We start from the raw sequence: 23,281 nt of genomic DNA, 5'->3' as shown, positions 1-23,281 counted from the left end.
CAACAACTACTATTGCTGGCTGTGACTCATACAGTTTCGGCATTGAATTGGTATTGGGTTGGGATTGGGAGATTATTGGGTGGGGGATGGGAGGCTGCATTACAAGGGGACAACCACTAAACGTCAACCACCGGCGTCAACACCGAGGCCCGACCCACATTTTCATTTTTATATAGTGCTTCATAATATTCTCACACAGACGGAGATTAACACCCAGCCAACGACCAGGCCCGGAGCCCCGAGCCCGGCACAAATTTATAATCGACACCGACGCTGCGTCAGCGCTGCGCTGGCCGAGGCAGAGGCTGCCGCTGCTGCTGCGACAGAATCAGAATCAGGAGAGCAGGAGCTAAAATGAAAAAAAAAATCGGAAAATCGTTATGCGACTACTGCTATAAACCACCACAAAATCGCGGTCGTCTGTTGTTGCCGGGAACCTCACACTCGCGCATCGCAGCGAATCGGACTCGGAATCCTCGGCTCTGACACGGCAGCCGCATTATAAATTTTTTGCGGTGCGTACGCTTTTAATATATTTTTCGCATTTCTTTTCGGTCTGTGCGGTGGTTAATTTAAATAAATAATCCTTAAAGTGTGCCATCAAGAGAACATTAAATATCGAGTGAAATAAACAGAGGAATAAATTAATTATACTACAAACGATAAATATTTATTTATTTATGGCAATATATGTCAAGATTTGTGAAATGTTTACGTATTTTATTGTTTAAAATATAGTTAAACATTTAAAAAACAATAAATAAACAAATGTTTCACTCTTGAGCGAAAAGCCACCTGGCAACAGCTTTCGGAAGCTCTAGTTTGCCCTAAAGCCCCGCCAGTTGGCGCCACGCCACCGCAGAGCTTCCACCCCCCATTTCCAGCAATTGAACAACCCTGGCAACTCTGCAAAACTGCTGTGACAGCTGTGACTACCCTGAAACCATTACACATCCCTTCATCTGGACAGCCCATCTTTATCCTTTCAGATCTGCAGAATCTAAGGAATAAAAATGGATCCATCGAATCTGCCATTCGGCTTTCCCGGGCTGCCAAACCACGGACACATGCCAATACCCCCGACGGCCAACATGCTGGGTGGAGGACATCCTGCGCCGACCGCCAGCCCACCCCAGAGCGTGCCCGGACGCCGCACTCCGTTGGGTTCCGTGGGTCTGGGGGGCTTTTACGCCCAGGGAATGGGCATGTCGCAGCAGAGCCTAGCACCAACGGATGAGAACAAACCCGGACCGAGTGGACCGGACAAGCCGTTGAGTCCGACTGCGGCAGCGATTGCTGCCATCAGCGGCGGCACCACCACAGTGGCCCTGTCGAGTGGTTCGAGCGGCGGGCCCGGAGGCAGTGGCTCGAACGGGGGCAAGCAGAAGAACCGTCAAGGGAAAACCGTGCGATTGAATATAAATGCCAGGGAGCGCAGACGGATGCACGATCTGAACGATGCCCTGGACGAGCTGAGGAGTGTCATTCCCTACGCCCACTCGCCGTCGGTGCGGAAGCTCTCGAAGATCGCCACCTTGCTGCTGGCCAAGAACTACATTCTCATGCAGCAGAATGCCCTCGAGGAGCTGCGAAGGTAAGACTGGATAGAATCCCACCTAAGTTCGGTTTCTCATGACATTCCACTTCTGTTGCAGACTTCTGGCGTACATACAGACCACTACCGGATCCGCTCCCCTGGATTTGGGCGCCTTCCCGGCTGCCGCCAAGTTGCAGGCCCTGCTCCAGGGACCCCACCACGAGCCGCCCACCAGCAGCAGCAGTTAAACGTGTATTTCCCGTCTACGAGTATATGTTCTTCTGATAAGCAATCGATAAACAAGCAATTTTTTAAGTCAATTCGAAAAAGCCAAACAAATAATACTAGTCAGACGAAACGGAGGTTGAGAAGATTCCTGTCCAGAGCAGCCCAGTGAGAATCTGTTGAGTGATATTTATTTCTTTAATAAGCAATTCTTTTGTGCGCATTTTTATGATGTCAGTGTACGATTATACGAGTATGAGTATGTATGCATAAGATGAACATTACCAAATAAAGTATTACGTATTTCATGATAATTCGAGAGTGGCATATACCTTCTGGATCATGCTTGAATTTGAGCGCAAGACAGTGTGGAAATTCCTTGTCCGTAGCTGCAATCCGCACTTTCGGATGAGCGGAGTTTTCAGTATTTGATGCACGCGTGGGCGTGTGCGTTGTCTACCATTTTCTGTGAGAGTCCCCTCAACTGTTGACTGGTTTGATGGGTTGTTTCCCTTCCAAACTTTAACCCATTGAAATATCAAAATTAAAACACCACAATAACTATTAAAATACAATAATTTAATCTTAATTCCGTTTCAAGTCTTGACAAAACAATTTAAACACACAAAATATATAAATACGAGTGTATGTGCACATATTCGCTGAACGACAGGCGATGATTAGGCAAAGGCGATTTGCGGATTGCGAAACTGGAAACTGATTAGCTTTAGGAACGAAGTAGAATACTCTTAAGAGATATACAATATATAACGTAGTACGAGTGTGTATGGGAATGTGCGTAGATGGACGGCGGCATTGCGAGTGGATCGAAGAGGAAGTGAAGTGAAGTGATCGGTGGATCGGTGGATCGGCTGACACTATTCCGGTATGCCCGAGGACAGCACCCTGTTGTTGTGGGTCGTTCGAAAGATGCGCTGCGGTTCGGGTAGCTCCCCGATCAGGAACTCGCGCATTTGCTCAATGGCAGCCCGGGAATGGCCAGTGCCGTGGAACGCAATGGTGGCATCGCGTCCGGCATGGTCCATGATCACATCGACACCGCCGGGGTGGTCGCGCAGGAACAGAGTGACGTCGTACACCCGATCGTAGATCACAATCCAGCAGTCGTCGTAGCTGTCGTGCTGGGCCACCTCCTCCAGCGCGATCTCCGGCAGCTCCGCTCCCTTGAGCAGCGTCTTCTCTGTGGCAACGACAACAGCATTCTTGCTGGCTTTGCCGTGTCCCAGCGGCACAATGCGCAGAGATTGCAAGAGATTCGTCAGCGCCGACGACATTTTTCCACGTGACAAATTCACTTTCACTTTTTTCCCGGTGCTATGATTTCTGCAATCGCCGTCGAAACCCGTCTTGTCTCACTTTATGTTCTGCTTGAGCGGTTGGGCCTGGGGTCCAGTTTCGTTGCGTCTTGGGTCGCCACTGGCAGTCGAGTGTCATTCATGCCAACGATTGTAATCGTTTTATAAATGAAAACACGTGAATCAAGCGAATCGATCCAAACAGAAAGCTGATAAGACTTCGGGATTGAACGATCGAAGAACCGAAGATCCAGCGATCCGATGAGACGAAGCTCCGCTGCTTCGGCGATGACTATATTATATAGCTATTAATCCACATTAAGGCAAACGTGTTTTCATTAATATTCATGGGAGGGCCTCCAATTGCGATGATATTTAATAACAATAACAATTACTAGAACTAGTACTAGTACTCCCACTAGTAAATGATTCGATTTCGCATGCTGCGGGGCAGATGAGCATAACAAACTTGTTCTCTTCGCAAACCTGTTAATTACCCAATTAATCTAGATTATTTAAAAGGGAAACACTTGGGGCCTTATCAGTATTTCAATTGATTTATTGGCCCAAGTCAAACGTGCATCGGTGCAACGCAAAAACATTTACAGGTTAATAGCTTCGAAAAATGCAAAGAGGAGGCGTTTGAAAGCCAACCAATCAACGCAGTCTTACGATTATAACTACTCCGATCTGAGGCTTGTTCCCATTTTAAATTTAAATGGGAACAGCGATAACTATTTCTGTACTATCGCTGAATAAAACTTTGAACTTGAAAACGCTTGGCTTTGAGTTTGGAAATAATGCCACGCTTTTGAACTATTAAACTATCTGCGAGATTTTTCTATAATCAAAAGTTATGAAACCCCAGAGCTGATGAAATAAATTCATCAATTGCTAGAAAAGCCAGACAAAAAATAACAAATCACAAATTGCAAAGCAAACTAAAAATTCCCACTACGCCATAAATACATATGTAAAAAAATAACTTTAAGATTTTGCATAACAAAAATATTATTCACCGATGGAAAACGTCACAGAAATCTCGAGTTTCGAATGATGTTCGGTTTTGGTAACTCAATAATCTAACCACACAAAATGTTTGATGGAAGAGATGGAGAACTCGATGGAGAACTAGGCTAAGGTTTGACTTTGACTTTGAGGTCGGGCCGCAGCCGTATCAAATATCGTTTGGAACAAGCCAGAGAGCGATGCAGCCACAGTGGCTATACGGTGTGAATCTAGGCTCCATTTGAACCCCATTTTTGGGGTTATCACTCAAGAGCTGTGCGTCAGATTTTGGGTAAGCGTCGATGTCATGTCCCAAAAAAATGATGTCGCGTCACAATCAGAATAGTCCAAATAAAGATTACTAAACGGTCAAAGATCGGATTTTATATTGTTTCAAATTAGTTATGCGATTACAGAAAAAATGATAATATTCATGGATATTGCATACAATTTAGATTTGGTTGCGGGTCTCAGGATTAATGAAATAAAAAAAAAGTACACTCAGAAATATCAGCATATGATGATTAGTAATCATTATTTTGTGGGGATGCTGTTAAGACTCGGAGGGTAAAGATCTGTGCAGAATTTCAATGTATTTCCAACGTGAAAAAGCGGAATTAATGCCTATTCATTGCCTCTTCTGATAAGGAGGGGAGGCAGCCTGTCTGTCTTCAGTCCCTTAGGACTTCACGTCTATTGATTCTGTGTAATGGAGCAAGAAACATCGGAACACATCCTATTTGAATGCCCTGCACTGTTTTTGTAGTTTGAATCAGGGCACTCTGCAGCCCCTCATAACTATTTTCCACAATTGTAAAAAAAAGCCAATCGCCCGTGCCATGAATTCGATCGAAACATGTAAAATGACAGCCACAAGGAGTTTTACTGAAAATATGACAGACAGTTTTGAGTTCCAGTCGAGTAAACAAGTGAAAAATATTAGGAATAAATATTTTAGTGGATTTTTTTTTTTTGTAATCTCTCCGTCCGCTTTTTTTCTCTACAAACATGGGTTGTAGTTCACAGCCGCAAAAAAAATACAGAGCCCAAAAAGTGGGACCAGTCACTAAAAACGGATACCTGAACTACCTGCGGGTCTTCAAGAAGAAGCACTGCGGCCTGTCGCCCCGGGAGATGATCAGCAAAGGAGCCAAGGCCTGGAATGCCCTGACCTGCGAGCAGAAGGCGAACTTCCGCAAGAAGACCAAGTCGGGAAGGAAGTCTCACGGCAAGAAATGTAAGTACATCTCGAAAAAGTGGTTTACATTTAGTTTATTATCCACACCGAATCCCATCTTTAGCCGGGTCCAAGCCCAAGCGTTGCTGAACCGTGAGGGCTCTCCAGAACATCCTACGGGTTGTGCATATGCGAAGTTGCCAAACGCTCTAAATTATTTGCAACTATCCTGATTCTATCCTCAAAATTTCAAGTGATTGTCTAGTTCCGATATGGGTGTTTCCAGCTGTTGCTTCCAAAAAAAGGGACTCTCCACCGTTTCCGGGTTCCATTAAGCAGGTTGGTGCTCATGCTATATAGAATGTATCTTAAACTTCACTTGGGTATCCAACATTTGCTCTTAGGTCCCATCAATGCCGAATCTTGCCCTTAAATGGCCAACGGATTTCAGCTTTTCGATGCGGGAGTTTCCATCTGCCTTTGTAAAAGTTTCCCCAAAGTTTCTGTATGATGAAAATGGCAGCAAGAGATGTGCGTGTAATTTTTGTAATTTATCAGTATTATTGAAAATCTGTAAGTGAATAAACGGCTTTAGCAGAACCGAAAGCTAACAAGACTTGCGCAAGAATTGTTCCCATTTTATCGCTGGAAATAGTCCACTGCCTGTCAGAAGCTACAAAGCCTCCGAGCTTATGAAATGAATTCATAAATTTCTAGAAAATCCAGACAAAACAAGTCATAAATTGCACAGCAAACTACAAATTCCCACTACGCCATAGACACGAAACAAATTATAAGATTTGTTCTAGTAAAAACCTCACAGAAATCTCGAATTTCGATTGGGGGCAAGTGGCGATGCTCGGTTTTGGTAATTCAATAATCTAACCACACCAAATGTTTGATGGAAGAGTTTTACTCGATGGAGAACTGGGCTAAGGCTTGACTTTGACTTTGAGGTCGGGCCGCAGTCGTATCAAATATCGTTTCGAACGAGCAAGAGAGCGATGGAACCCCTGTGGGTATACGGTGTGAATCTAGGCTCCATTTGAACCCCATTTTTGGGGTTATCATTCAAAAATGTAGCGTCAGTTTTTGGGTAGGCGACGATGTCATGTCCCAAACAAATGATGTCGCGTCACAATCAGAATAGTCCAAATAAAGATTACTATAAGGTCGAAGATCGGAATTTAGATTGTTTCAGAATTGCTTTGAGATTATTAAGTTTTCGCTTGCTTTCGGTTTTCAAGTCCATGGAACTCGTAAGTTGAAGCGAATATTGACTGGAACGAAGTGATAATGAGAGAGTACACACGTACTTTCAAGTCCATGGGCACCGCCCAAAAATGAGCAATAGATGCGGATCCCAAGAAAATCAAATTCACAATTTGAGATGAATTTCTTGGCACAGGATTGCTACGATTTCTTCGGGTTTAGAGAGCGATAAATACTGTTTAAAAGCCTACAGCCCTACAGCCACGTGGCAACGTCGAGCCACTGTGCGGAAAGCTCTTCTAAACGCGACGCTTTTATCCAGGCAATGCACTCCCCGTTGCGCGGGCTTTTCCAAATGTGCCAGCTGTTGCTTTCCGGAGAGCTTCCAAGATGGGGGGATTTGCCGCCGATTAGTGGAGGATTGCTGGGGTTACAGAATATATCCCGTACTTAACTTGGTTAATCTAATTATCAAACATTCCTCTGTAGTTTCCATCAGCGACTGACTCGAATTCCAGTTTTGGGATGCCGGAACTTCCTTCCGCATTGCATCTGCGAAAGTTTCCCCCAAAAGTATCTGTGTGGCTTTCACCGACGGGTGTGTGTTTGATGGAAATGACATCGAGGGAACTGCGTGTAATTTTGGGCCAGCCACCGACAAAACAGTCGAGTTTCAGCCACGCACCGACCAAGTTGTTCGAGCGCGTGAGTCCCCGACCTGCCCAGTGGATATATTGTTTAAAATCACTTGATAACCGCGCCGTAACGTGCCGTAAACTCAATTAAAAATTTATGAACGGACTGCTAATAAGGAAATTGTTTTCGTAAATTCATCAGGAGCCCCAAAGAACGGTCGGTAAGCGTGTCCTCTAGAGCATATTGCGCATTCGCCACGTTGAGCGCACAGGATTTTGGAAACATATTGTGGCGGAAAACACACAAAATACACTATGCTGTGTGTCTCCGATTTGTAAATAATCAACAGCCAGATGGCTGTTTTCCATTTGCATACAAATTTGGCGATAAAATTCCGATTTGTGCTCGAGCTAGAAACGGGTTGACTCGGCAAACAGATTACACGGAATTATGTTTAGGTTTTATTGACTCGAGTTGTTGTCTAATGTTTGCTCGAGATGAAAACTTGTTGGGGGAACTAAATTGCTTTTCAAGCGACGCGACTGGCGAAAGTTTAAGTGAAAAAGTTTAGTTTTGTGAAAGTTACAGCATGTTATGTTGTGGGGGGGAAAATTCCAGCAAAAGGTTTAGTTTCCCGCATTGACGGATGGGTTTAGGATTACCCCAGGGGCGGCACTTCAAAGGAAAAGTCCCCGGAACAATGGGGAACTTTCCTTCAAGGGGAATACGAAATGAAGGGAAGCCAAAGGCCACTGATTTCTTTCCGATTTGGTAATCGATCTTTAAGATATGTGAATTTACAATTTCCCCGTTAAAATGTTTGCTTAAAAAATGAGTGGAGGAGTACTCTCAGATATGTGAGCCCATTTTTTATACACTTTTCACTCTGCTTAAGCACACAGAGTCTTCTCTGCTGATTACAGATTAGCCTGATTGCATTGCGTATACCAGCCGTGCGCCGCGGTGTGCATTTCCTCTGGAGCCCACATTCTTTTTAATTAAATTACTCTGCAGCTTCTGTAGGATGCCAACATATGCTGGCATTTCCATGTTCCCTGGCAGTGTTTCTGAAAAGCCAGCAAGGACTTCTTCCGTCGAGAAATTACTGCGCCGGCGGCTGTTTGAACCTGGGCGAAACTCTGAGCCACTCAAACACGGGCCTGGGTCCTTGAAACACCCGTATTTGGCCCTGACCCTCGGCGGCAGACCACAGAGACACCTCGACCTAGACCTCGGGCTCTGTTTCGACCTTCGGCTTGCAACCTCTGGGCCCCCGAAACAAATTGCGTGTCGGGCGGGCAACAGGCTGCATTTAAAAAGTGCATACATTACAGGACACGGGACACGGGACACGGCCAACAGCCATGAATATTTATCACGTGCCCAAAGATTAATGCATTTTTAATGCAAAAACCTACCGCACAAAACCCCAAGATAGACGACTCGGGGGTGCCCCATAAAGAAGCCAAGCGGCCATGTTTGCTAACTTGTTGAGTTATTGGCAGGGCTTCGGCCTGGGGCAGCGGCAGGGAGGGGTCCCAGGGGTCGAGCTGGAGTGTGTGCTCGAGGCCAAGGGTTCTGCTCTGTTCTGTTCGCTTTTGTTCCGAGAACAAGTATTAATATCACACTTATTATTTCCGTTTCGGCTTCAGCCGCTTGTACGCATATCTTGGGTATTTTTTGCTTTTTAATGAGCATTTTATTGTTTATTTTTATGCTCCGCTCAGCTCAGCTCAGCTCCGCTCGGCTCTTGGGCCCATAACTTTGGGTCACTTTATTAAATTGCTGTTTATCTTGCTGTCGCATTTCTCCACTCTCTTGTATTTTATTTTCAATATTTGCAGTCAGTCCCGGCCCCGTCCCCGTCCCCGTCCCCCTTCTCGAGGTTTAATAGCCTGTGGTTTAAGGGAAATATGGTTGTTGATTTTAATGGAACATTTTATTCGCATGTGGGACGAGTGTTTCAGGCCGGCTTCTTCTGGGAAATAAAAGGCTTGAAAGTTGTGGGAAAATTCCAGGAAACTTGCCGAATGAATATATCGCCACATAATGGGTTTTCTTTGGAAATTGTTTTCCTTGATTGACATTTCACTCCGAAGAGCCTCTCAATGGCTGTGAATAGCCTTTTCGGCTCTCATCCCTCATCCCTTCATCCCTTTATGCCATAAATAACGAACATTGATGGCTAATTAAGCAGGTCCGGGATGGGCACAGCCTCCAATTTGCCAGGCTCTGCACAGCCCTTGCTGGCGGATAATCAACTCGAATAACAAGACAAGGCAAAACGGAAGAGTGCCCGACGGGGAGATACTCTACAAGTCTCTAGATCTCGTTTCAGATCGATGTGAATGCGTTCCTTGTGTGTTTTGCCTTCTGCAAATCCATTCCATGACCTTCAACACTCTATACCCCACATACCCTGTAGACAAACCCGACAAAACAGTCCTAGATGGCACACGATAATGATGTTGTTGATGCCGACTAGCCAGCACCTTCTCTGTGTCATTCCAGCGGGCATTACAAATGGCTGTTGCCAGACTATTGACGGAACAGACCCTGGCATGACTGTGTTGCCCCCTCCGTGACCGAGGGAGCATTCATCAACTCCCCCCATCCCCACCATCCCCCGGATATGATGGGCAAACTTCTGCTGCTTGTTTATGCACACAGAAGGTTGCCCTCTCCAAATAACAGGGGGAGGGAGGGAGGAGACGTTGCTGCAGTTTACGGATAAGCTAGGGCGGATAAAGCCGAGCCAGCAGGGACTGCTGGCAAAGGTACGCGCAAGGATTCCTGCTGCGAAAGGCATGGCCAAGGATTCCCGGGGAGGCAGCCTTCGTATAGTTGGCACAGTTTTATTAAAGCATTCCTTCCGCTGAAAAGAGCACAAGTGGCACTGTTTTCCGCCACTGCGGATGCCTTTGTCCCAGTGACAGCCAGGCCAACACGCGCCACCACATGGACCCGTGGCCATAATCTAATTACTGTCCCAGACCAGCAAAACACGTACCACCTGAGGAAGCAGACGCCGAACAGAGTGGGGGCAATGTTTTCAGAGGGAAGCCCGCAGTCGGAGTCGCGTTGGGAGCCGTCACATTCCTGAGAGGCAGACAAAGGCTGCGACAGATTGTTTCCGGAACTGAAAGATGATAGTATAATGGCTTTGATGTACACATGTTTTACTTAATTAATGGGCTTTTCGTAGGAAAAAAGGAAGAAGCCTCTCCTCAGATGAATCAAAGATGTTTTCTGTTCTGTTTTGGGCTGTGAAGACGAGCCGAAGGATGAAAGATATCTTCTATGGAGAGTTTTAACTTTAATTTCCAGAATCTACATATTTTCCAGTCCTTTATCCATTCCACCATTCTGTGGTACAAAACTACTGACCCACAAAGATTACAGGGTATATTCCACACAGGGGGGCGTGTGTCTGTCGCAAAAATTGGGTCTTTGAGCCACAAAACACTTCATTAGACTAATGAACATAATTTGCCATAATTGTGCAATTTGAGGGCGCTGCGAGCGTTGCGAAAAAGATACATTTTAAAGCGAGAGGGAAGGGCATTTCTATGATGAAATCGTTGACCAAAGTTGAAAGAAATCACGGGTGGGAGGGGGGGGCCGGGAGGGGAACGACAACAGAACAGGCAATGAACCATGCGGTTGATTTTATCGATTAGATAAACTTAATTTTAGTCACTCTGTCAACACATTACGGCCTGGACTTGTGGACTTGCGGACAGCTGGCCCACAATTGGGGGTGTGGAAGTGTGCGACGGCCCCCCGAATGGCCTTGACTTTGCACACATTAGCGGAAGTAGTGCCTGCGACTCTTATCTGAAGGCTCGAGCCCGGCCAAAAAGTGAAAATGTGTCCGATAAAAGCCAGAGAAATGATTTACAAAGCCAGCGCTCACTCAACCAACAGACCGTCGAGGCGGCCAGCAGAAGGGCTGCAGAGCGGTGCGGTTTCTCTATTAAAATTTACGACAATGCCCATAAATCCCTATACACATATATAATACATATGTAACAAATGTGGCAGCGACAGATGAAAGCTCGAAAATTCATTTAAACACACGGCCGCACACTCGTATCCGTCGGGACGAAACATTTTGTAGCGGGCGAGCGTCAAGCGAAAAACCTCAAAAAAGATACGAGATTTTTTGGCTGAAGGTTGAAGGTGAACCAGTGAATGCCCTCTCTCTGATTAAACGAGATATATAGCATAGGAATTGGATTGTAACAGCTATAGATACTATATCTTCTTAGCGAATATCTAAAGTTTCATTGATTTCTGTGGCTTCTTCTGAAGGATTTGGCTTCAATCTTCTGTTCAATCTTCAATTTCAAAGTATTTTCTTGAACAGATTCCATTCTTTGAGCTATGATTCCCATTGTATCTTCACTACAAAGTGATCGTAAAGTATCTTCCATATCAAAACCTCCAAACGGAATGCTGAGGAATAAAAAGGGGACATTCAGGAGGGAAATACTTCCCTTTCCAAGGCACAAACTTCGAGTAAAAACCAAAGGACCCTCCGTTAGAGTACACAAATTGTTTGAGCGACCTCGAACCCAACATTTTGAGTGACTGACTGATGATGCAGGGCGTGGCAGCTCCTCTGTGATCCGCCCAATTTGACATTGATTGGGTTATGTGTGATTTACATGGCCTCCCTGCTCCCTGCTCCCTGCTCCGTCCTCCATTCTCCATCCTCCAGCCGAGCCACCGGTGATATCGGTTCGATGGCATTTTGCGTGATATTTCCCAGGGGATTACCGAGGGATTGACAGGCAAATAGATTCCGAATTTCACTGGAAACGGCTGCATAATGCACTTAAGCTGGATGTGCCGTGTTTTCCCTTCGATTTATGGGGCCACAGCCCCCTGCAGGTATCAACTTATCGCTCGGTAAACTGTCAAAGTTGAAATTAGAACTAATTTCATAAATTACTTTCGGTGGCAGCAGCAGTCCTCCCACGCAGCAGTCCCAAGACGAGGCCGAAAAAACCCTCACTGGCTGCCCCCAATGCCCAGATCCACACATAAGGGGGCACATAAATCATTCCGCAGAGATTTTACAGAATGAAATTCTCTTTCCTATGGGGAGGAGTCGGCTCCCAGGCTCGGGTCCAGCCCGCATACAGCACACCTCTCATGCAATTGCCATTCAAGGAAGGGAAACCCGAAAACAAAAGTTGCCCTTGAATAAATAATAAACTCGGGAGCAAATTTGCTGGAATTGTCAGGGAAGGGCGGGCAGAAGGGAGTGGCATTTGGGTATCTGTGGGCCATCAAACGATTGCAGGCCCCCCATCCAGAGGTGGCCGTAGCATTCTCCTAAATATAATAATTAATTAACAACTCGGCTATAAATTTTTCAACTGCTTAGACAGACAGACGTCAGACCCAACTCCGGGCCTCTGCAGTTCTTTAAACTTCCGCATAGAGGATCTTGGGGATTTGTGGGATTGTGTGGCTGGTTGCGGGGTCACCTGGCGGTTTGCTCGGCTAATTGCTAGCTAAACCGAGGTCGAGGCGGGGGCGGGGGCTAAGGCTGTGGCTGAGGCGCCTTTATGGGCAATTTGGTGGCGGCGGTTGAACAAAGACCAGGCCTGGCCTTCATTTCTCTTCTCTTTTGATGCTGTGGGAGTGGAAAAACGTTGGTCCTTGTGGTTACTAGGCGACATGGCGACTGGGGAAAACTGTCAGCACGTGCCTGTGGCCACGACTTTGCACAGTGCCACCTTAAGCCGCTCAATTAATAACCCCAGGCCAACCACCGGGCAGGGGCAGGGGCAGGGGCATGGGCTGGCTTTCCCGGCTTTGATTTATTTATGAGACTCATCCCGTAGTCCCGTAGTCCTGACTTGCTAATGAATGTTTTATGGCTAGTTTGGGTGTCATTAGGCGGTGTCGAAGTCGGGTCATGTGAAGTAATTGAACCACGTTTTGCCCCTCTCTCCTCCAGCCACAGCCATGGACATTGTCATACGCGAGGAGGACATTTCGCTGGCCCAAATCGGGGTCTACGCCTCGGTCTCCTTTCTGGTGGTCTCGGCCGTGGGAGCGGCTCTCTACACCACCTGCTCGAGGCGCTACCGTCTCAACTGGTTCGAGCAGAACCTCCTGGAATCGGCCAACGAAAAGGACGAGGATCAGCAGAGGTACTCGTACTGGCCTGAGCACCCACCGTTTTTCCCCAGTCAATATCCCTCTCTTTCTCTGCAGCAGGGAGGCCCTGGTGGCTGGTGCCGCTGGCTACAATGTGGACAACCTCAACGAGTGCTCGCGCGGCAATCTCAGTCCCACTTCCCTGAAGAACGACGAGAACGATCCGGCCTTCTGGGTGCCGGCCTCGGTGACTTCCACGGCCGCCATCCAACAACAAGTGTCCAACACCACGGAGGAGTCGGCCCCACCCACTCCCACCTCGCCCACTGGCAGCCTCAAGTCGAACACCCTGTCCTACTGCTCCACCGCCTCCGTGCCCATCGCCCGATCGGACAAGCATGTCGTCCTGGCCATGCACCCCACGCGTCCCCGCGTCTCCTCCATGAACGCCAAATTGGATCACACCAAAATCGACATGACCCTGTACAGAAGCGTAAGTTCAGTCTTCTCCTCGAAGATTTCTCCATACTTAAAGGCTTTTGTGTTGCAGCACGCTCAGCCAAAGACCTTGGACCCCGCTCCGGCCATCGAAGTGCGTGGAAATCTGCACGTCGGCATCAGCTACGATCCTGTGGGGGGTCTGCTCAACGTGCGACTGCTGGAGGCTCAGAATCTGCAGCCCAGGCAGTTCAGTGGCTCCGCTGATCCGTACGCCAAGGTGCGCCTCTTGCCCGACAAAAAGAACTTTTGGCAGACGCGCATTCACAAGAAGACCCTGAATCCAGGTGGGAATTAGATCACACACCATCCCCATCCCCACCCCACTATCATTCCTTCTCTTCGTTCAGTTTTCGACGAGCACTTTGTCTTTGAGGTGGCCGCTGGGGTCATCGACAAGCGAACTGTGGAGATTCTCTTGTACGACTTCGATGCCTACTCGCGGCACGTGTGCATTGGCGGCACGAAGCTCCACTTGGCGAACATCGATCTGAGCGAACAACTGCAGCTGTGGACTCCCTTGAGCTCTGCCTCGGCCCAGGACATGAAAGTGGATTTGGGGGACATAATGGTGTCCCTGGCCTACCTTCCCTCGGCCGAACGCCTGATGGTGGTGCTGATCAAGGCCAGAAATCTGCGGATTGTGGACGATGCCAGGAACTCCTCCGATCCGTATGTGAAGGTGACTCTCCTGGGACCTGTGGGCAAGAAAATGAAGAAGCGCAAGACCGGCGTACAGCGGAGCACCGTCAATCCTGTGTACAACGAGGCCCTGGCCTTTGATGTCAACAAGGAGACGCTGAAGAACTGCGTGCTCGAGTTTACTGTCGTCCACGACGGTCTTTTGGGTATGTGGAACTCAAGTTTTCATCGGGATTTCCCTGAGTAATCGATGATTTTCCCACAGGATCGAGTGAAGTCTTGGGCCGCACTCTCATCGGCAACTCGTCCGAGGTGCGCACTGAGGAGAAGATCTTCTTTGAGGAGATGTTTCGCGCCAAGAATGCCACCGCGCAATGGGTGCCACTCCAGGAGCCAGCCACCAATTTGGCCAATGCAGCCAAGTCCTCAACCAACAAGAACTAGCTTCCACAGCTCGGTTTGTGTCTGAGATGAGGTCGAACTGCTTGGTGGAACGTAAGACGCATGTAGAACTCAATGGTTCCGAAAACAGTCGTGGCGCAATTGGCGCCACTGTACGATGCATGCGACATGTCAAGTGGATGTAAAATTGCCAAATTTGGGCATTTCCAGCCAAAAAAACTTCTATATTTCCAATCTATATCGGACCGACTCTTAAAAACTAACAAATTTAGTTCAATTTACTGGAACTCAGCTACAAAAAAGACAGGTAAAAATTGTAAAGGTGGGCCACGAAGGAAAGTAACGTAAATGTAGATGTAGAAAAGAGGAGAAAATATTTTCAAAAATTTTTAAAAAATCAACAAAACAATCAAATCGAACTTGAAAACAAAGGAAAATGCAGGGATACGTTTTAAGAAGGATGTCTGAATCGGTAAAAAGAGTGTCAAATAGTATTTTCCAAAATCTAACCAAAATCAAATACATTGTGCTTTCCAATGGTATCAATTAATCAAAGAATATATACAATACATATATACTAATCGTATGCTTAAATATTTATGAAACATTGTCTATTATATACACATGCAAGTTTCTTAGAGGAAAATTTCTTGGGAGAAAAGCTTTTTATGATTTGGTCGTTTTCCAGGAGTTGGTTTCAGGGCAAAGAGGGCACAAAGTGGTTGAAAGCGAACGTTTAAATATGATTTCGAATGCAAGTATACAAGTATGTGTATGTATGTGTATTTTAGAAAATATATTACTATATATAATCCAATCTATTGTAGTTGAAATCTATGGTATATATGTATATGAACTTGTATCTGATATATAGAGTCAATATAATAGATTTAGTTTGAGAGCACTATGTATTCCATATTCGTGTATGTACTATCTATTGGAAATAAAACATTTGAAAGTATCTTAGATATAAAATGGGGATACGAGTTCTTTTTTAAATAGTATTTAGTGGAAGGTACAAGGCTGTTCTATAGGAGATGGCGTTAGGAATAGCCCTATTTTTTATTGATATGTTGGTACTTTTTGTATAAGAAATTTGTATCTTAGACTTCGACCTAAGATAAGAGTAGATAAGGGTATCATTTTGGGGAAAAAGATGAAATGGTTTCATACCCATTTCCAGAAGTAGGGGAAAACTCCACAAGCCAGAATCCCTATCCCTAGGCTTTGATCGAAATTTAGTCATTTTCTGATTAGATATTATGTAATGATCTACATTCTCGTGAATCTCTTCAGACACTGGGACTCCATCCTTTTCCCAATAAAACAATTATGGGAAACCTTTCGGGTCTAAATTTCACTTTGAAGCAGCCTCTGAAAGCGGAAACAATAGGAAATGGCAAGCAAATATTTGAACTGTCCTCACGGTGTTGTTTTGCGAGTATCTCTGAATCGAATCGAATCGAACCTTCTATCGGTGGGTCGGTGGGTCTGTGGGTCTGTGGGTCTGTGGGTCGGTCAGTCAGTTTGCTTTGCAGTCGTTATCCCGGGGTCACTACATAATGCGACTATATACTCGTGCTCGGACTTTGTTGAAATTCCAGGCGAACGTTTCCGGTGAGCGGCCCATGCCCCACGCTCCCTGCCCCCAGCCCCCTGCCACTGTGTGGCGCCACAACAGCTCTTTGCTCTTGGCTCTTGGCAATAGTTCAAAGTTGGCTTTGCAGCTTTGCCTCACACTCGGTGTCGTGGTGTCGTGGTGTCGTGGCAGCCGGCTACTTACCTCGTCGCCGGCCCCGTCCCCCCTCCCCCCTCCCCACAAATTGAATGGAAGCACATTTTGATTGAAAAGGAAATTTACGGTGAACTTATAGACAGATTCCCCCGTTTGCCGCCCTGTGGCGTCTCCGGCACCTCTTGCATGGCTGCTTTAACAGCCAATGTAGCGAGGGTCCCCTGCCCCCTGCCCCCCGCCCCATGCCCCTCCCTTCGATTTATCAGTGAATGTTGGAAAATTAGTTAACGGGTTGGCGGTAAAGTTTTTCTGCCCCAAGCCCGGTCAACAAGTTGGCTAACAGAAAATATTTAAGTTCACCCAAAAGAAGATTAGGAAAAGGGCCAATCGATGGGAATTCTTTTGGTTTCGGCCCAGGCCATTGAATGGCAAATCGGGGCCAAAACCTCAACCTCATTTGAAGTTTTAAATTAATTTAAGAATCCAAAGAGTGGGCAGGCGAAACGTTTAGGCGGAACTAAAATTAAAGTGGAATCATTATAAATAGTGGATTCTTATCTATAACAAAGTATAGAACTTTCACACTTAAAGAAAATATTCCAATGAAATTAGAGCACATTTAATGAGAAAACTCTACTTGAGGTACAGTCGAACTTCTCAATGAAGAACTATCGTATAACAAATTTTTCTAAATAATGAATTTATTTCCAGAAAACTAAAATTTTGTTCAATTTTCAGAAAGTTTTGCTCTAATTATAACGAATTTCCTTATAGAAAATATTTCTTTACTAAGATTTTTTTCTACGGCCGTAAGTCGAACGCTTATGCGCTTTCGATCTCCCTTTAACGAATTTTGATTGTGTTTTCCTACCAAAAGAAAATTAAAAATGTATTTGGAAAAGTCCCGAAATATAAATGCAACGTTAACAGTCGATAAACAGGCAATGCGTACCTTTTTGGAGATGGAAAATAATGTGCCGGAAAATCCATGGCTTCCTTTTGCGTCGTTGAAGTTTTTGCTGAAAAGAAAAAGAGGAAAAATCAAACGAAAAAAATATTAACGAATTATTTTAAAAGAAAATAAACTTAAAAACAATTTTTTGTTTAGGAATTTTCTGTATTTTTCCTTGCTTCCCTTGAGATACGCTATATAGAAGTTCGATTGAAGTTGCAGCTCTTTAAAAGAGATTTAATAGAGGAATAAGAGGGGAATACCAGAATAGATTCACTTTACAACTAATTTGAGATTAAAATGATGTATTTTTACCATTCCTTGGCTGTAGGTCTAACAATATTTCATGGATAATCATTTGCATTGCAAGTCAGTTGGCAATAAGCTGGAAAGGCGAGACTTCGAATGAATTTAAATTTTAATTTCGTCCCACACTCTCCCATTCTCTCTCTCTCTCTCCCTCTCTGTCTGTCTGCCAATTTTGTGCAATGATTGTGCATCATCTCTCTTTTATTGTCATTGCTATTGCCCCCCCCCTCCCCCCCCCCCCCACCTACCGCTTGGTTCTGGCCATTCCTCTGCCATTTTCCCTGTCCTGTCCCTGGACTCTGGACATCTTTTCGTCCCTTTCTTCCTTTCGGTTTGTGGACAGTTTCAAGAGCTTGTCAGCGGAAAACGTAAACTAACGGCATTTTCGTTTTCTTATTTACACAATCAATTTTGCGCTCCCTTTGTGATACGGAAAGGGGAGCCGTATTACTAGTGCACATCCTTCCAGCAATACGATATTGCGTACATATACACGGTTAGCACATCCTTTTTATCACTCTCGACTGATGCTCTCCCCCCTTTTATACCCTCTCCAGAAATTATCCCAATCATTTTGGAGGTACTTCCGCACAACATTCGTATGGAGCATGCTGCAAAGGATGGTTTGGCTGTAATATTCTTCATTGAAGGCAAGAAAATGGTGTCAGAGTGGGGACCAAAGGTTGCCCTTTTTCAGCTGAACTCTTGGCGATCCCAAAAGATCCCTTCCATCGACCAAAGCCCAATGTTTCAGGCACAGCAGAAGACTTCTTCCTGCTAAATCCCCTTGCAAGGGTATCACCTGCTTCGAGAGGCCAAGTAGTACCTCCGTTTTCTTGTTTTCGGGAGTTTTCTGCTCCTGCTCCTGCTGCTGCTTCTGCTTCTGCTCCTGTGTTCTGTATCGTTAAGTCGCACCAGCAGTGGCGATGGCGATGGCGATGGCGATGCCTGTTGGTGCCGCGAGGGAAATTGTCGTCAAAGCGGAAAAAATGTCACATTGTTGTTTTAGCCATCATGGAGTTGCAGATTGGAGGGGGATGGGGGATGGGTAGTAGCTGCACACGTTGCATGCATGTGTGGCACTTCCAAAAGGAGTAATAGTTCCAGTTTCCTCGTTTCGTTTCGTTTCGTTTCGCTTTTCTTTTCAGTTCACCCTTTCTACTGTCCCGGATACTGCTCTCCTTTTCTTCGTCTCTGTATCTCTATCTTTCCATCTCTTTCTCTTTTAGGTTTCTTTTGATGTTGACCGCAATCGCTGTCTCGTTGCGCTGGTTGATGCCCCCCCCCCCCCCCCCCCTTTTGGGTTGCCTTTTTTTTATTGTTTATGCAACTGTCAGCAGTTTTCGCTTCCAAGTTCCATTTCCATTCCCCCTCGCCCACCGGCTTTTCCCGCCATTTCCACATTTGTCCATGTGAGTCCCACTGTCTGGTGTCTGGTGTCTGGTGTCTGGAGCACCAGCCCTATCCCTCCCCCCGCCACCCATCCTCCTTGTAGGTGTTTGCTTTGTATCTGTATCTCTGTGCGATTCCATATTTGCTGTCATTTCGAATTGTTTCAATGACTTTTGACAGCCAGCAGATTAGCTTGGTGACGCCTCCTCTTGGCCGGAACTTCTGGGGCATTCTCCACTGTCTCCACTGTCTCCACTGCCTCCACTGTCTCCACTGTCCAGGGAAATCAGAGGTGTACATTTTGATCAGTCGCCATTTGCCACCATTTTACCCCCCCCACCCTTCAACCGTTTTCAGCAGTGACAAACTTTGCCAAATATTGATTCCATTTTTATTTACTTTAAAATAGTTTGGGCATTACGTCTGCTTTATTGAATTCGAGTGGCTTTTGCCATCGTTTCTTTTAGGGGATATTATGGGAGAATATGTAATCCTTAAAATGTAAATAATTATCCTCCTAAGTAGATTACAATCAAATCTCTTATAAGAGATAGCTGGGCCCTTACCTATGGATCGTGGATCGTCTTCAAGGCCTGTACGACCACGTTTTAATTAAATAAATTAGATTTAATTTAATTAATTGATACCGAAGAGTCCTTATACACTTTCAATATTCCTTCATAAATTTACTACGCTTTTAAAAACCTAAAAAAAAATATTCAATCACTACACGATACTTGATTTTTTCCATATTTAAAAAACATTAAAAAAAAGACAGATTGAAATGATTTTTCACATATGTACATGAAAAATGTACCAAAATAAAAATAATAAAATTGATCTAGTGCCTCCCGCTCGAACCCTTTCCCCCTATCGAACCGCAGTAATTATTGAACACCCTTGTACCCCCAATCCGTCCCAAAAACATATCATTTTATCTACTAAATATTCCCCCACTTAGTAATCCCCCTTCAACCAATTTCAGCCGAAGTTTCGCATACATTTTCCTGATTATCCCAATCTGGATGCCCATCACATTCCCCGAAATTTCGGTGCAGAAAAGCGTTCGCTAAACCAATTATAAAAAATCCATTTTGCATGTCAACACAAAATCGAACTAAAAAGCGCAAACAAAAATTAATTAAATTATTTTTAGCTAAGCAATGAGACGTGTGCGTGTGGGGATCGGATGTGCCACCATGGATGCAACTCATCAATGAACAAAATTTATGGCAACCGCCAAAAGAGCAGCAGCAGCAGCGGCGGCAACAATGGCTAAAAGGATGGCCGGATGGGAGGCTAAAGCTAAAGCCAATTAAAGATGCCCACCACCCCGCAGTGGAGCCCCTAACAACAATGTCCCTGGAGGAGCGAAGCGCAGGCCCGGCGACCGAAATTCAGCCCCCCAATCAGCATATTTAAATTGTGTTGTGTTTGGTGATTGAAATGCATGAAGTACGACAACGTAAATAGGACGACGCACCGCCAGTTAGAAGGCCACCCACCACATATGTACAGAGCACAGAGCCATCCACATGGAGCCATGCGGGAAGGACACATTGGAAAACATGAATTTTTACCATGTCGGTGACTCTGCGGCTCTGTGGCTTTGCCAGATGCCTTGCCTTGCATCCCGCCCCCTGTGCCCCTCCACGTGCCAGTTCCTGATGGCGACAACATCCACACTTTAATGGTTCTGCACAACACAGGACACAGAGCACAGGACATAGAGCACAGGACAGAGAGCACAGGACACATTGCAATACCCATTCCGGCTGCCATTCTCATTCCCATTCGGATTTCGATTTCGATTCCGATTCGTCGTCGTCTGCCATAGATCGATGCTGGTCAGCAGTTTCGTTTTGATTGTGCGATTTTCTACTTTGCTGTGCATTTTTCTTTTCATTCATTCCGTTTTTCCCTCCCCCTTTAGAAGGTATTCCGGGGCTCCAAAAGGGGTATACTTAATGGGTGGAGATGTATGTTACGGGCATCGTCCGATATCTATCTCTAAGAGAGCTCTACGATGCATAGCCACCATTCGATCTACGCTATCGTTTCCCTGGGAAGCCTTATCTTTTCTATACTCCTAGAACCTTCTGCAAATCCCATTACCAGGTATCCCTTAGCCCTCGTTTCGACCTCAGATGACATTCCTAGTTGCTTCCGCAATCCTCTGCCTCTGCCCCTGCCCCTGCCCCCGCCGTACTCTGCTTCCTGTTGTGCGTTTTTTGTGCTCTGCGAATACATCTCCGGCATGGAGGCGGTGGTCAGCCACTGTAGAACTCTAATTGCTGGGCAACGGCCAACGGTTTGGTCGAGTTGGCAACACATGCGAAGGTGGCCTATGCATTTTTTAGATCGCCCGAATATTGTCCTCCCCTGGGGGCCCCCTGGAGGGGTACGGGCAAAGACAAGTCCCGACGGACTGCAGCACTTAAAGGCATCCCAGTTTTAATTGGAATTTAGGCGAAAAGCCGTAAATATTATTGTCGTCGGAGAAGAATCGGGCCAAAAGGAGAGCCCCGGCTATTATAGCAGGGCCGCACGTATTCAATTTTTGGGCCAACCAGGCTGCCTCGCCCGGAGTGCAGATATTGAAGTTTCAAGTGGTTTATGGCCACAAGAGTGGGCTTGTAAATTGTCCATTGGAGAGACAGAGAGAGAAAGATGAAGTTGTTTCAGGCAAGGATATACTAGACAAGGATTTGTTGCTAATATACGTACGAATGTATGGAAGAAAGTCTGGAAGTTGCACCAAAAAGGAATATATCAGAAATTTGACAAAGAAATAATGGCAGTGTTTGGAATATCTCAATGTCTTCCAAATCTCAATGCATCCACTCAACTTCCACCCACTCAATGCAGATCTTTGTTTTTTATTGCTTTACTCTTGGGATATTCATCTATCTTAAGACAGAGGTCTCTAAACAAAAGGTTGCTCCGTACCGCCCCCACAAAGAGCGAAGATCTGTGGCATCCCCTATTTTGAAAAACCGAGAAAAAGGAATAGTTGTGGATCAGATCGGATCATTACTCATTCTCCCTCTCCCTCTCTCGCACACACTCTTCCTCGTGCAGTGTGCACCCCCCTGGCGGTGAGGAGAGAGAGATAGAGGTAGAGACAGATGTAGCGCATTAAAAAGTAGTAGTAAAAGTAGCAGATAAATGGAAAGAGATCAAATATTTTGAAATAGATCACTAGGTGGTGGCATGGGGTTAAACGAAGTGCAGGCCTTCTTATCGAGCCTTTAAAAGGTATGAGCACCGTTTTCTGCGATATCCTTGTCTTTCCCATTAATGTGCACGTTCTTAATCGTCTCTTATTGTGGGGTTCTTGGCCCTTCATAGGTGGTACATCTATGCTCCCGATTATCCCCCATTTTGCCCACTGTACTTCCTTTCTGTTGCTCAATACATGCTTCCCCCCGCACACCCTCGCATCATTGCCTGTCCACTGCCTTTCCACTGCTTGTCATCTGTTTGCCAAATTTCGGAGCAGTAGCAGAAATCATTGTCACATTTGCCTGGCGACACGCCCTCCGATTGCAGGGACTGCAATGGGGGCGTCCCAAGGGTGGCAGGAAGTGGGGAAGGGGCAGAGCAGAAAACATTTGTACCCCAAGTAAAGCGATGTTTGCATGCGTTTAGCAAATGCAGAAAGAGTGAGAAGGGCCTCATGTGTGCCACAGAGAGGGGCGGTGGCAAAGTGTATGAATAAAAGGTGGGACACTACCAGTGCCCGCTCTGGAAGTGGAGAGTGGGAGAGAGATACGATTTGAAGATTCGTTGGTATATCTAGAGTGTCCTCATAGCTGGGTTACGCAGCCCAATGTTAGCCTGTAATCTACAGATCATAGCCAGTGCTGCAGAAGTAAAGGAGTGCAGTGCCCACTGCACCACATTGCAATCCTTATAAATATGTACAGATGCTCCCGCCCATGAGGAAATTATACCAAGTGGTCCGCTCTCACAACGCACTCACTGTTCGGGTCTTATTTTGCTCCGTTTTTCTCTCTCGCATCGAAAATGGCGTCAAAGCGCTCTTAGTGCGGAAAGAGCGTAAAATAAGACCCGAAAGAGAGTTAGCGGACCACCGCGTTCGCCTCGCAGCCTCTGCAGC

General features: G+C 45.9%; 4 protein-coding genes across 6 annotated transcripts; 3 read left to right on the top strand and 1 right to left on the bottom strand.

The window, feature by feature from the left end:
- The first annotated feature begins 336 nt into the window (after window positions 1-336).
- Window positions 337-2,076, top strand: LOC108163759 (class E basic helix-loop-helix protein 22). Its single transcript, XM_017299232.2, has 3 exons — window positions 337-515; window positions 990-1,594; window positions 1,656-2,076. The coding sequence occupies exons 2-3, from the start codon at window positions 1,014-1,016 to the stop codon at window positions 1,783-1,785; spliced, it is 711 nt and encodes a 236-aa protein (XP_017154721.1). The 5' UTR covers window positions 337-515; window positions 990-1,013; the 3' UTR covers window positions 1,786-2,076.
- Window positions 2,077-2,332: 256 nt separating this feature from the next.
- On the bottom strand, window positions 2,333-3,213 carry LOC108163760 (cytochrome b5). Its single transcript, XM_017299233.2, has one exon. The coding sequence runs from the start codon at window positions 3,055-3,057 to the stop codon at window positions 2,641-2,643; it is 417 nt and encodes a 138-aa protein (XP_017154722.1). The 5' UTR covers window positions 3,058-3,213; the 3' UTR covers window positions 2,333-2,640.
- Window positions 3,214-4,984: 1,771 nt separating this feature from the next.
- LOC108163762 (protamine-like protein 99C) lies at window positions 4,985-5,879 on the top strand. The gene is made up of 3 exons (XM_017299235.2): window positions 4,985-5,323; window positions 5,388-5,602; window positions 5,668-5,879. The coding sequence occupies exons 1-2, from the start codon at window positions 5,095-5,097 to the stop codon at window positions 5,411-5,413; spliced, it is 255 nt and encodes an 84-aa protein (XP_017154724.1). The 5' UTR covers window positions 4,985-5,094; the 3' UTR covers window positions 5,414-5,602; window positions 5,668-5,879.
- A 1,231-nt stretch (window positions 5,880-7,110) lies between these two features.
- Window positions 7,111-15,711, top strand: LOC108163758 (synaptotagmin-5). 3 transcript variants are annotated; one of them, XM_017299231.2, is made up of 6 exons: window positions 7,111-7,331; window positions 13,086-13,281; window positions 13,349-13,721; window positions 13,779-14,013; window positions 14,077-14,574; window positions 14,634-15,711. In XM_017299231.2, exons 2-6 carry the CDS (start codon window positions 13,094-13,096, stop codon window positions 14,810-14,812), a joined length of 1,473 nt encoding a protein of 490 aa, XP_017154720.1. In that variant the 5' UTR covers window positions 7,111-7,331; window positions 13,086-13,093; the 3' UTR covers window positions 14,813-15,711. The 3 variants fall into 3 exon arrangements, with proteins under 3 accessions (XP_017154720.1, XP_017154719.1, XP_017154718.1); XM_017299230.2 differs by having other exon boundaries at window positions 7,118-7,327; window positions 13,346-13,721; window positions 14,634-15,710; XM_017299229.2 differs by having other exon boundaries at window positions 7,118-7,331; window positions 13,346-13,721; window positions 14,634-15,710.
- The last annotated feature ends 7,570 nt before the right edge of the window (window positions 15,712-23,281 follow it).

Source organism: Drosophila miranda, chromosome 4, assembly GCF_003369915.1.
Source record: "Drosophila miranda strain MSH22 chromosome 4, D.miranda_PacBio2.1, whole genome shotgun sequence".
NCBI lineage: Eukaryota > Metazoa > Arthropoda > Insecta > Diptera > Drosophilidae > Drosophila > Drosophila miranda.
This window is presented reverse-complemented; position numbering and strand designations above follow the sequence as displayed.